Source organism: Canis lupus, chromosome 7 (genome assembly GCF_011100685.1).
Source record: "Canis lupus familiaris isolate Mischka breed German Shepherd chromosome 7, alternate assembly UU_Cfam_GSD_1.0, whole genome shotgun sequence".
Classification (NCBI taxonomy): Eukaryota; Metazoa; Chordata; class Mammalia; order Carnivora; family Canidae; genus Canis; species Canis lupus.
In genome coordinates, this window is record NC_049228.1 from 41275890 (window position 1) to 41289060 (window position 13171).

Here is a 13171-nt window from a genome sequence, read left to right on the forward strand (position 1 = left end):
GGAGCCTGCTTCTCCCTCTACCTGTGTCTCTGCCTCTCTCTCTGTGCCAGGCTGTGGTTGCTGGAACCTACTTCCCCTGCCTTAGGAAAATCAATACCACATTTTTTCTCCAGCATCCCAGAGCATCTCTGCTCCCCATGAGCCCCCAAGTTCACCAACAGTGTCCATAGGAGAGTTTGCTCCAGTGCAATGGCTTTCATGGTGATGGTCTTCAAAGACTTCCCCACACGTGGTTTTGTTTGATCTTCAAAGAAAATGTATGGGAACGGAGAAGTATTAACCTCCTTTACGGACAGGTACACTGAGGCTACTTAGAGAAGTTACACAATTTGCCCAAGGTGGTTAGCTAGAGAATGCAAATGTCAGACACGGTGCTCTCTCCTGGACACAGCTCTTGGAAGCCCCCAGCCCAAGCCAGACAGCAGTTTTGTGAGGTAACGTGAGGATGAAGAAGCCTCAGCCTCAGGTGTGCACTGATCCTCGGTCACCCCCTCCATTCTACACCCACCAGCCCCTCCCGGCCTTCATTCCATGTGCTGGTAGTAAATTCCAAAGCCTAGCTGGCCTGGGGATGGGTGGTGGCATCGGTGGGATGGCCTTCTGGTCCCTGACCCCGTTCTATCCCCCACCCCATTCTCTGTGCTTCCCTAGCTCTCTGTAGACACCCTGGGAGCTGAGTATTGTAATAATCTCACTACTTTTACCTCCACCAGCCGACCCTGAGCATTCATCACTGTTGTCCTCACAAACCAAACTGTGCGCTCCTCTGGGGCTGGGGCAGAGTGCTGACACTTAGCAGGTACACAGTGAACACTTACTAGCCTAAACTGGATTTATGTGGGCAGAAATTCCTTCCCCAGAGACAGCCTCCGATTCTTTTTGGCCCTGCCTCTCCTTTACATACTCCACATCTTACCCTTCCCTCATTAACCAGCTCAGGGATCGCCCCCTCCAGGAGGCCTTCCCCACTGCTCCCAACTCTGGTGAGCTCTCCACTTGCAGAGCTGCAGAATCCTCACAGGGATTTTGTTTTGTTTTGTTTTTAAAGATTTTATTTATTTATTTATTTATTTTTTTAAAAGATTTTATTTATTCATGAGAGACACAGAGAGAGGCAGAAACACAGGCAGAGGGAGAAGCAGGCTCCATGCAGGGAGCCAGATGCGGGACTCGATCCCAGGACTCCAGGATCAGGTCCTGGGCCAAAGGCAGGCACTAAATCGCTGAGCCATCCAGTGATCCCCAAGATTTTATTTATTTATTCACAAGAGACGCACAGAGAGAGGCAGAGACACAGGCAGAGGGAGAAGGAGGCTCCCTGCTGGGAACCTGATGCAGGACTCGATCCCAGGACCCTGGGATTACGACCTGAGCCAAAGGCAGATGCTCAACCACTGAGCTACCCAAGTGCCCCTCCTCAGAGGGATGTTTTGAGGATTCCGTCAGAGAGTGCCAGTAAAATGTCAGAATATGCTGTGGCGCCTGCCAAGGCTCAGGACATTTGGGCTGTTTCTGCGGGCTTTCTCTTCCTGGCCCTGTCTATCCACCACCAGGGGGCACGCTCTGCCCAAAAAACCCCCCGACACAGAGGGCAAGATGGGACCCCTCTCGCTGAGAACTGGGGGAGGCCTTGACTTACCAGAACCGTGTGTTTGTGAGCCTTGGGTCATATGGAAGAGCAGTGGGAAGGATGGAGGTGCATAATGGGGAGCACATCCTCTCCCCCGGATCTCCCCGTTTCCTGGTGTGTGTGTGTACGCGCTGCGCCTCCGAACAGAACCTATTTGTTCTTGTTTTCCAGGCTGGGTCCCTCTGTCCTCTCTCTGCAACGCGGCTTTCTCTCGGCATTTCAGGAGGGCGAGCACTCCTGTCTGCCAAACAACCAAGGTCCGGTGGCCCAGCGAGTCTTATCATTGCTCCCATTTTACGGGTGAAGAAACCGATTCCATGAGTGGTACCTCTCCTGGGTATGCTGAGTAACTGGGACTCGCCCTGCTGCCCCCCACCCCCACCCTCCGCCTGCCAGGCCTGAGTACCCGGCCCCCTCCCTCTGAAAACCACCCCGTAGGATTGGATTCCCCAGGAGGCCCCCCACTCCAGGATCCAGCACAGCTGCCAGCCACCGGCTTCCCGAACTCCAGGGGTTAAGGCCTGGGTCCCGCCCCTTTTCCCGCCAGGCTGGCGGGAGTATGAATAGCCTCGTTTCCCACTCCCGACGTTCAGTCGCTCGGCTGCTCCTCGCCCCGCCCCGTCATTGTCCCTGCGGGTCTCCTTTTCCCTCCCGTCCGTCCTCAGGGCTGGGAGAGTTGCTTGCTGGCTTCTCCCGCTGCTGCCCCGTGTCTCTCCGCCTTCGGTGGGTCAGACTCTGGAGCAGGATGGAGGGCTGCCTGGGGGAGGAATCTTTTCAGATGTGGGAGCTCAACCGGCGCCTGGAGGCCTACCTGGCGCGGGTGAAGGCCCTGGAGGAGCAGAATGAGCTGCTCGGCGCGGAGCTCGGGGGCCTCCGGGCACAGACCGGGGATGCCTCCTGGCGGGCCCGTGCAGACGAAGAGCTGGCGGCCCTGCGGGCCCTCGTCGAGCAGCGCTGGCGGGAGAAGCACGCGGCCGAGGTGGCGCGCGACAACCTGGCGGACGAGGTGGAGGGCGTGGCCAGCCAGTGCCAACAGCAGCGGCTGGCGCGGGAGCGGGCGGCGGCCGAGGCGGCCCGCAGCCGGCGTGCGGCCGAGGCCGAGAAGTGCGCCCAGGCCCGGCTGGGCTCCCGGGTGGCCGAGCTGGAGCGCGAGCTGAAGGCGGTGTACGCGGCGCACGAGGAGGAGCGCGCCGGCCTCTGCGCCCGGCCCCTCGTCCCCAGCCGCCCCGCCGCGCCCCGCGGACCCCCCGCGCCCGCCCCGGAGCTGGAGGAGCTGGCGCGGCGGCTGGGGGACGCGTGGCGCGGGGCCGTGCGGGACTACCAGGAGCGCGTGGCGCGCATGGAGACGTCGCTGGGCCAAGCCCGCGAGCGCCTGAGCCGTGCGGTGCAGGGCGCCCGCGAGGGTCGCCTGGAACTTCAGCAGCTGCAGGCGGAGCGCGGCGGCCTCCAGGAGCGCAGGGCCGCGCTGGAGCAGAGGCTGGAGGGCCGCTGGCAGGAGCGGCTCCGGGCCACCGAGAAGTTCCAGGTGACCGGGGAGGGCCGGGGAGGCGCGGTCCCCGCCGGGCTCAGGGACCTGCGGGAGGCCGTGGGGAGCGGAGGTGGAGGTGCTGCCGGTGCAGGGGCCCCTTCTTAGAAAATCCGTCCTGGTGCAGAGGCCCTTGACTTTGCCGACTTTGTCTAGAGTCGGTGGGAATGGCGGGGGTTCAGAGCGTGTCAAGCACTCCCCGCCCCGGCGGACAGGCGCAAGAAAACGGCAGCAGCCTCCTCCTCGCTGTCTGGACAGGCCCCGGGCTTCCTGGGCTCTGCTATGGCTCAGAGGATGCACTCAGAGGGTGCACAGGGCACCACTCCCACCCCTACGCCAGCCTGCCAGCCCGCAGCGCTGAGTCTGCCCGACTGGCCACTGGCCACTGCCCAGATCCTAAAGGCCTCTTCCCCAGGACAGGAGGGGTTCGAGCCCTGGGTGTGTGGCCACCAGCCTTACGACCATGTCATGGCTTCTCGGCTCCTGCAGCACATTCCAAAGGCCCGGTACAGTTGCTCGCTCTCACAGGGTGCAGATGGGACCAGCAGCTGAGGAAATAGCCTCCAGCCCGGGCCAGACAGAGGTCTGGCCATGGCCACTTCCCACCCTTCCTCTCTGAGGAGAAAGATTCCAGAACATGTGGGAAGCAGAGGGGGTAGGGGCCTGGTGTGAGAACCTGGAGACAGGGATTGGGACCCAGTGTTTGGCTTCCAGTCCTGCGGGCTCCAGGCCTCTTGATTAATCGTTTTTCCTTCTGCTTCCACTTTTTTTTTTCCTCTCCTCTCTCACCCCCCACTTCCTGTGGGAGCTGAAATCCAGGCAGCACTGGCTTCCATTCACTCTGCATCCTCTGAGCGGCAGCCAGACCTTGGGAGAGGCCCGAGAGGGGTCACCATCCTCATCTCCTCATCTTGGAGGCTCCAGGGGGGGTGCTCTGGAGAGGCATAGGGCAGTAGAGGCAGGAATTTGCTCTATGGAGAAGCCAGAAGCCAGAGAACAGAGGCAGCAGCAGCAGGGGGGTGGAAGGGGTAGGGGGGTGGGAGGGGGAGAGGTGGGCACAGGTTAATTAGCAAGAGGAGCCCTGCCCCTCACTGGCCCTCTCTGGCTTGTTCTGCAGCTGGCAGTGGACGCCCTGGAGCAGGAGAAACAGGGCCTGCAGAGCCAGATTGCCCAGGTCCTGGAAGGTCGGCAGCAGCTAGCACACCTCAAGATGTCCCTGAGCCTGGAGGTGGCCACATACAGGTATGGGTTGATGGTGACCAGCCCCAGCACACAGATACACACCTGCTCAGAGGCGGAGGCTCCACTGCAGGGACCCAGAGCCATGGGCCGTGGCAGCTGTGCTACCAGTAGGTTCCGTGACTCTACTGATTCTTCCCAACCCAGGATGTGTCCCCCTACCCTCAAGCCCACCTGCTCTTGTGGGTTTGGGACCAAAAAAGTATCCTGTGCCTAGGAAGTCCCCCAAGGAGAGATGATGTTGCTCAGTGGATGGCCTCAGGAGAGACAGCTGGACACACGTGGGGCATCTCCATCCAGACCTTCCCGGAAGGGGCTGAAAAGCCTGTGTGTATATGTGTGTGTGTATGTGTGTGTGCACGCTGAGGTAATGATGTCCTCTGGCAGCCCCAGAAAGAAGGAATTGCAGGTTGGGTGGAGGATGGCACTGACTTGCCACCTGACCTGGGCCTCAGTCTCCTTGTCTGGAGATGGGAGATGGGCTGGGTAACATCCAAGGCCCCTTCCGTCCTGAACATCATGGGCTTGACTCCCCTCAAGCCCTAGTGCCCCGGTTCTGCCCAGACCATCTGCTGATCACATTTCCTGTTGGCTCCAGAAAGGCTGAGACCAAGGAAGTGCTGCCTCTCTGGCTCTGTGGCCTTGGGCCAAAGTCCAGTCTCTTCTGGAAACCTGATCTGTTGGGTGGAGGACCCAGTGATGGAACCCAAGGAAGGGGCTTTGCCATAGGGTGGGGGCCAGCGCTGGACACACCATGAGGACAGTACCCTCAAGAATTTCCAGGCCAACCAAGACAGGGACGCTGGGGCAGGGGAGGCAGGGCCGTGAAAGGGAAGGTCAGTGAGGATCTTGAGATGAGGAAGAGGACACTGTACCTCCATGGAGCACAGAGCTCAGAGAGCAGGTACCCGGTAGGCAAGGACAGGTGAGACCATGGCAGACACTAAGCAGACTCCGAGTCCTTGAGAGGAGCAGGGAGTAAATGTTCAGCATGATCTGTTGAATTGGTTCGTTCCCCCTCCTCCTCGTCCCTTCTTCATTCCTCGTGGGGCACGGAGGCAGGGCTGTGGACACAAAGACTTCCATTGCCCTGAAAGGCTTGTGATCCAGAGTACTTAGAGATCTCAGGATGAGGGCCTTGACCCCCAATCAAAACATGCAGGGCAAGGGTCCGGGCAGGCTTAACCACTGGTTTTTGAGGCATGAAAAGGATTTGGAGAGAGAGAACGGAATTCATTTGCTTTTGTCTGTGACCAGCTTTGGGGGCCCTGGGGGAGAAAGAGGGAGCCTATCCCATGGGAACCGCCTGAGAATTCCCACTTCCCCTGGGAAGCCCCCCTACTCAGACCCTCCAGACAGCCCTGTGGACAAAGGCAGCAATTAGCATGAGAATCAGCCCCACAGAGAGGATGAGATCACTGGCCTGGGGGCGGGGGGGATGGGGGGAAAGAGGGGGAGGTGTGTGAGTGTGTGCGCGCGTGCTGTGTAGACTGTGTGGGAATCTGCTCCTGTGTCTGTGAGTCTAGCGGTGTGTTCCAAATAAATGTGCGATGCTGTGTGACCTAGTGTGTGATATCTGTGGCATGTGTCCATGTGATTTCCAGAGCACAGCCAAGTATTGGCCCGCATGTGGCTTTTGTGTGGCGGCAGAAATGAAGAGAAGTCTGGCAGGATCAGGGACACAAGCTCAGTGGAGTCCTTCATGGCTGACTTGCCAGAGGCCTGTGAGCAGAGGGGTGACCCAGCTTTTCCTCCCTCATCCCCAGGACCCTCCTAGAGGCTGAGAACTCCCGGCTGCAGACCCCTGGCAGTGGTTCCAACCCTTCTCTCGGCTTCCAGGGTAAGAGGAGGGGCCAGATTCCCCTTCAGACTCTTTCCTTTGCTCTTTATACCCCGAATGATTTCTCTCCCGGGAGACAGAGTCTAGATCTTGACTCCTGGGGCTGCAGTAGCCGTGGCCTCTCAGCCCAGCCAGTGGAAGGTGGGGGCAGGGCTCATGGGCACTCTTGCCACACATGGTAGCTGCCTGGAAGCTCCCCGCCACTGCCAGTCCCTCCTGACACTGTTTCTTCCCCTCTGCCTTTCCAGACCCTAAACTGGAGCTGCATTTCCCTGGGACCCCAGAGGGCCAGCACCTGGGACCTTTGCTCTCTGCCCTGAGCCCTACTTCCCTCTCCTTGCCCTTGCCTGATACCCTTGAGACACCCATGCCAGGCTTTCTGAAGAGCCAAAAATTCCTTCAGGCCCGTACCCCAACCTTGGCCAGCACCCCCATCCCGCCCACACTTCAGGCTCCCTGCAGTGTTAGAGATGCAAAGATCAGAGCTCAGGATGCCCCCCCCTCCCTGCTCCAGCCACAGATTGGGAGGCAGCAGGTTCCAGAGGCTATACAGGCTAAAGCCAAGGTGGCCATCCCTACCAGCATCCTGCCAGGACCAGAGGAGCCTGGGGGCGAGCAACGAGAGACCAGTACAGGCCAGTCCTCTGAGGATGCTACCTCTTTGGCCTCATCCCTCAGCCCTTATCACTCTAGTTTAGAGGCCAAAGGTAGAGAACTCAGTGGGTCTGGAATGGCCAGCAGATTCCAAGAGGAAGGCAAAGGGCAAATCCGGAAACTGGCAGAGGAAGAAACAGCCATAGAGGTCAAAATGGTGAACAGTTTGCAGCAGGAAACACAGCAAGAAGAGGGTCTGAACATGCAGGAAATCCAGGACTCCCAGGGTCCTTTGGAAAGAGAGACTCTGAAGTCTGTGGAAGAGAAAATTCAAGAGCCATCAATGTCTCTGGAAAAACAGAGCCATGAGACATTGAGATCTCTAGAGAGGGAGTATCTAGAATCTCTGAGGTCTTTAGAAGAAGACAAGTTAGATAGGCCAAACAGTCTAGAAAAGGAGAATCAAGAGCTATTGATGTCTTTAGAAGAGGAGGATGCAGAGGTAGTGAGACCTCTAGAAAAAAAGACTCTAGGACTAGTTAAGTCTGTAGGAAAGGAGGACCCACAGATGTTGCAATCTCTAGAAAAGGAGAATAGAGAAATAATGAGGTCTCTTGAAGACGGTCTGGAGACATTTTTATATCCAGAAAAGGAAAACCAAGAGTTAGTAAGGTCTCTGGAAGAGAACTTTGAGTCAGTGAGAGATCTAGAAAAGGAGAATCAAGAGCCACTGTGGTCTCTGGAAGATGAGAATCAAGAGAACTTGAGACTACAAGAAAAAGAGAACCAGGAGTTGCTAAACTCTCTAGAAGATGAGAAGCAGGAGACCTTGAGGCCTCTAGAAAAAGATAACCAGGAACCACTGAGGTCTCTAGAAGATGAGAACCAGGAGACATTGAGATCTCTAGAAAAAGAGAACCAGAAATCCTTGCGGCCTCTAGAAGAAGAGGACCAGGAGACAATGAGACCTTTAGAAGAAGAGAACCAGGAGCAAGTGAAGTCTTTAGAAGATGAGAATCAAGAGAACTTGAGACTACTAGAAAAAGAGAACCAGAAATCCTGGAGGTCTCCAGAAGAAGATAACCAAGAGACATTGAAGCTTCTAGAAGAAGAAAGCCAGGAGCCAGTGGGGTCTTTAGAAGAAGAAGACCAGGAGACATTGAGGCCTCTAGAAAAAGAGAACCAGGAGCCAATGAAGTCTCTAGAAGATGAGAATCAAGAGAACTTGAGACCACTAGAAAAAGAAAACCAAAAGTCCTGGAGATCTCTAGAAGAAGACAACCAGGAGACACTGAAGCCTCTGGAAAAAGAAACCCAGGAGCCAGTGGGGTATCTAGAAGGAGAAGACCAGGGGACATTGAGGCCTCTAGAAAAAGAGAACCAGGAGCCAGTGAAGTCTCTAGAAGATGAGAACCAGGAGACATTGAGATCTCTAGAAAAAGAGAACCAGGAGCCAGTGAGGTCTCTAGTAGAAGATTTGGCAACACTGAGACCTCTAGAAAAGGTGAAACCAGAGCCACAAATGTCTCTTGGAAAAGACCAGGAGATATTTAGACCTTTGGAAAATGAGGATCAACAGTTATTAAGGTTCCTAAAAGAAGAGAGTGTAGAGGCAATGAGATCTTTAGAAACAGAAAATTTAGAACAACTGCAGTCTGCAAGAAAAGACTTGGAAATATTGAAACCTCTAAAAACTCAAGAGTCACTGTGGTCTCTAGAAGAAACGAATCAGGAGACAATGAAGCCTTTAGAAAAGGAAAGTCAGGAACCACTGGAATCTGTGGAAGAGCACCAAGAGACACTGAGACCTCTAGAAAAGGAAAATCCAGAATCACTGAACTCTCTGGGTGAGGGGAACCTAGAGCATCTGAGACCTCCAGAAGAGCTTGGTAAGGAAAGTCAAAGGTACCTGGCTGAGGAAGAGACCCCGGAGCATATGGAGAATCCAGAGTCACCAAGGTCTTTGAAAGAGGAAGGACAGGAGTTGCCACTGTCTGCCACCCAGCAGGGGTGGGAAGATATGGTGGGGGGCCAAGAAGTGGATCAGAAAATGCTCCCTGGCAGGGCTGCAGTGGGTCAGGAGGCTGAGGGAAAGCTGGACCTGAGAGAGTGGGATGGCTCCGGGAAGGAGTCTGTAGGGCATGGAGAACTGCAGCTGGCAGCCACAGGGGAGGTCTGGAACCCTGGCAAGGGGCACCCAGGTTGCCCTGAGCCCAAAGAGCAGAGGATCCCGGTTAAGGGAGTCGGTGGGGAGGGAGGCACTGAGGGTTTCCAGGACCTTGAGGTTCAGCCAGAGCAAGTGGGGGCCCCAGGGCTCCAGGCTCCCCAGGGAATGTCAGAGGCAAGACAGCTGGTATCAGAAGGTGGAGATGAGTCCCCAGAGGGTGGCCAAACCTCCCTAGAGGTCACTTTGGGGTTGGAGACAGCTGTAGAGGACTCTGCTCCAGGAAGCCGACAGGTACCAGAGCAGGAGGTGGTAGGGCTGGAGGACCCAGGCCACCTGGCCAGAGAGGAGGTGATGGTCCCACCCATAGGTGAGGAAGGTTTGGAGGCAGAGAGGATGCAGGGCTTGGAAGGACCCTTTCTGGGCTCAAAAGAGGCAGTTGCTCTGGATCCAGAGCCTTCAACCCTGCTCAGGAAGAGCACAGACCCCCTGGCACCTCCCCAGTGCTGGGAGGAGGTGGAGCCTGAGGCTCCTTGGGGAGCAGAGGTAGGGCTTCCCGTTGAGACCCAGGGCCCCTCTCACAGTGGAAACAGTGGGGGTACCCCTCAGTCCAGGCCCCTGGGGTCAGAAGAAGCAGGAGAAGATGCAGACCTAATGCTGGGACCCCTCAGCCCAAGGCCCACTGAACCCCGGGTGCCCACCCCAATCCCTGGAGATGCTCCTGGGCTCCAGCTCCTGGCTGAGGGGAGCCAGGAGGCTGGCTGGGGGCTGGAGGGCAGAGCAGAGGCTCTGGGAAGGGTGGAGGGCGAGCAGGAGGAGTTGGGTTCTGAGGGGAGCCCTGAGGATCTCCAGGAGGAAGGAAAGAACAGAGAAGACAGTGAGGCCGATGAGCTTGGGGAGACTCTTCCCGACTCCACTCCCCTGGGCCTCTATCTCAGGTCCCCAGCCTCCCCCAAGTGGGACCAGGTTGGAGAACAGAGGCCCTCCCCTCAAGGCCAGGCCGGAAAGGAAGGCTGGGATCCTTCTGCCCTGGCCTCCCAGCTTGGGGAAGAGGAGGAGGAGGAGGGGGAAGAATGTGGTCAGGACTCTGACTTGTCGGGCGAATTTGAGGACCTGGAAACTGAGGGTTCTGTCCTTCCTGGGGTCCCTGGGGAGGCTGCAGAACGTCCAGGCCAAGTGCCTCAGCTGCTCCTGGAGCCAGCAGCCTGGGACAGGGATAGGGAGTCTGATGGGTTTGCAGATGAGGAAGAGAGTGGGGAAGAGGGAGAAGAAGAAGAGGGAAGAGAGTCAGAGGCTGGCCACTGGGGCCCGGGGCTCGCTGTTGGCACCCTTCCAGGGCCAGGTGGCCCTCAGAGAGGGAGCTTCCTGGGGTCTGAGAGCGTGGATGTCAGTGTTCCCTGGGATGATGGCTCAAGGGGCATGGCAGCTGCTTCGTGCGTGAGTGTCCTGGAGACTGAGTCCCGGGACAGCACGGAGCCCTCAGGCTCAGATGAGGAGGCTGACCCTGTTCCCTTAGAGAGGGGGGACCAGGTCCCTGGCCCTCTGGGAACCCTCACTGGGGTGGAAGAGCCAGGCCTGGGAGGAGGGGACGGGCTTGGTGTCAATAGCCAGGGCCCCAGCCTGAAGGAAGAGTTAGAACATATGAATGGGGAGGTGGTGAATGGGCTGCAGCAGTCTGAGGGAGGAGGGCAGGGGGAGCTGGGGGGCCCCGAGGGGAGCCAAGGGAGCCCCTTGGAGGAGGATGAGAGGGGTGCCCTGAAGACCCCTTGGGCGGGGCCTGCTCTTCACCTGGGCCCCAGCCAATTCCTGAAGTTCAGTCAGAGGGAAGGAGATGTAGACTCCTGGTCCTCAGGGGAGGACTAGAGAAAGTGCCTCCTCCCTCACTGACAACTTGGTGTGTGTGTCTCTGTGTGTGTGTGTGCGCACACACACACACACGCACGTGCACCCATACTTGTAGGAGGTCCCTAAGCCCCCTCCCTGCTCAGAGGCAGCACCCTTAAATTATAATCTCTTGACCTGTGGTTTCTGTCCAGGAGGTCTGGCTGGCCAAGGTGAGGCAGGGTGTGGTGTAGGGATGTGTTCCAAGAATGGAAGCTCTGGGAATACAGCCCAGCCCCTTAGACCCTGCGAAGGGGGACGTCTGGCCTGCACTGTCCTGTAAGGCTGAAGCCTATTGAACCACTGTAGGACTAGGCCCCTTCCCTCGAGCACCCCTTCTCCCATCTTATCATTGGGGAGGAGCTCCTCCCAGGAGAGGGGGCTGGGTGGTGCTCACCACAGGGCTCACCAGCCCTGTCCTTCCTTGCTGCATCCTCTTGGGATGCCTGGCCATCTGGTGAGGGTGTGCTCCCATGTCCTGACCACTGCCCCACCCCCACCCCCACAACGTATTCCTGCTGTGTTGTATCTGGCTCCTCCCTGCCTGAATAAAGTCATTCTCTCGCCTCCAAAATCTGGACTCTTCCTTCCCCAGTGTGGGGGGGGGCCTCAGGGCTGGATGGAGTAGAGGAAACAGGGTGACTGGGGAGGAAGCTAGTGCGGAGGAGCTGTCCTCTGAGGACAGAAGGACCTGGAAGGCCTCACAGGGCCCTGGGAGGGCAGGGTGGCAGTCCAGGTGACCCCAGTGCCAGCAGAAGCCAGGCCCATCATCATCTCTGCCCACAGTGCTGATGACAGGGATTAGGCCTGGGGCCACCCCACCTTACCCCCCTCCCCTGACCCCTCAGTGCCGCCATATAATGAGCCCCTTGCCTCCAAACCCAAACAGTCTAGCCTGTGATGTCTGCTCCGAGTGGCTGGGTCAGAGCTGGATGAGGGAGGCTGTGTGGCCTCTCATCATGTCTAACCTCTCTGAGCCTCAGACTCAGCCACAATGTGAGGTGTGCTGGACAGGGTGATGAGGTGGGGGCAGGAAGAGCAGGAGAAGGCCACGGGAGGCTGGGTGGGGAATGCAGCCTAGATCTTCAGTAGGACTTCCTCAGAAGATGGGAGGAGAGGGGGGATAAACTCAAGCTGTCAGGTGTGAAGGAACCAGCGGCTGTGCTGCCAATGGGTTTTGGCCTGGGGTCCCCACAGCTGCAGCTTCTCCCCATCCCCACCCCTCTTCCCAGGAGTTATCCCGGTCCCTGTGTGGGGCAGGGAGAGACCAGGGGCTCCTGGATTAGATGGGGCCCGAGGCCTTGAAATCAGGATACCCAGCAAGAAACCACTCCCGCTCAGGGCCGCGGCAGAAAGAACTGGCAACCCCTCTAAAGGTCCCGGTGCCGGCAGGCTGCCACATTTGGAGGGCAGCCCAAGTCCGGAGCAGGCTCTTCCTCTCCCCAGGCCCAAGGCTGAGGGCAGAGGGACAATGAGAGGATGAAGTCCCAACCCCTCTGGCCCCACTCAGGTCCTCTGGCCAAAGAGGGGTGGCTGGACAGGAGGTGCCCTGACGGAATCTCTCTGTCCCCTTCTCTGCTCGGGAGTCTCTGGATGCCCAGACCCTCATGTCACACACGGCCCTGCCCTTGAGTGTAGGATCTTGGCTGTCCCCACCCTTCTGGCAGCCCCAGCCTCCGCTCTCCCTCCTGTACCCACCGCTGACAAGGCCTTGTCTGATCCCGCTGGGCCTTGGAGCCAGCACTCTGGCATCCAGGCGAGTAGGGACCACTCCCTGCCCCTCCGCACAGGACAGAGGAGCCCTGTGCAATATCTGCTCCCCTTGGGGGCAGCTGCCTGGGCCAGGGGCCAAGGACAGAGGCCACGCCAAGCACTCCTTCCCTGTCTCCGGGTACCCATCCTGCCCCCCTGACGCCAGGATCCCTGGTCTCCTATGGGGTGGGTGGGGGACAGGGAGGATGTGAGTTAGAAATCAGGACTTCTGGGCAGCCCGGGTGGCTCAGGGGTTTAGCGCCGCCTTCAGTCCAGGGCGTGCTCCTGGAGACCCAGGATAGAGTCCCACGTCGGGCTCCCTGCATGGAGCCTGCTTCTCCCTCTGCCTGTGTCTCTGCCTCTCTCTCTCTGTATCTCATCAATAAATAAATAAGATCTTAAAAAAAAAAAAAAACAAGAGTATTACTTTTCAACAAATAACTTGCTGAGCATCTGCTATGTGCCATGCACTGTGCATACACTGGGAATCCAGGGTTCCTTGCTCCCTTCGGATTGAATAAGAGCTTCTGAGCATAGGGATCCCTG

The 13171-nt window shown here is 57.8% G+C and overlaps 1 protein-coding gene across 1 annotated transcript; it reads left to right on the forward strand.

The window, feature by feature from the left end:
- Nucleotides 1-2196: 2196 nt before the first annotated feature.
- On the forward strand, nucleotides 2197-11447 carry NES (nestin). The gene is made up of 4 exons (XM_038542999.1): nucleotides 2197-3155; nucleotides 4273-4397; nucleotides 6161-6234; nucleotides 6483-11447. Exons 1-4 carry the CDS (start codon nucleotides 2376-2378, stop codon nucleotides 10853-10855), a joined length of 5352 nt encoding a protein of 1783 aa, XP_038398927.1. The 5' UTR covers nucleotides 2197-2375; the 3' UTR covers nucleotides 10856-11447.
- The last annotated feature ends 1724 nt before the right edge of the window (nucleotides 11448-13171 follow it).

Bases quoted from the DNA above. Each gene is read 5' to 3' on its own strand.
- NES (XM_038542999.1), top strand. From the start codon at position 2,376: ATGGAGGGCTGCCTGGGGGAGGAATCTTTTCAGATGTGGGAGCTCAAC. The intron at 3,156-4,272 runs GTGACCGGGGAG...CTTGTTCTGCAG, and splicing joins GGGCCACCGAGAAGTTCCAG to CTGGCAGTGGACGCCCTGGA. The intron at 4,398-6,160 runs GTATGGGTTGAT...CCTCATCCCCAG, and splicing joins CTGGAGGTGGCCACATACAG to GACCCTCCTAGAGGCTGAGA.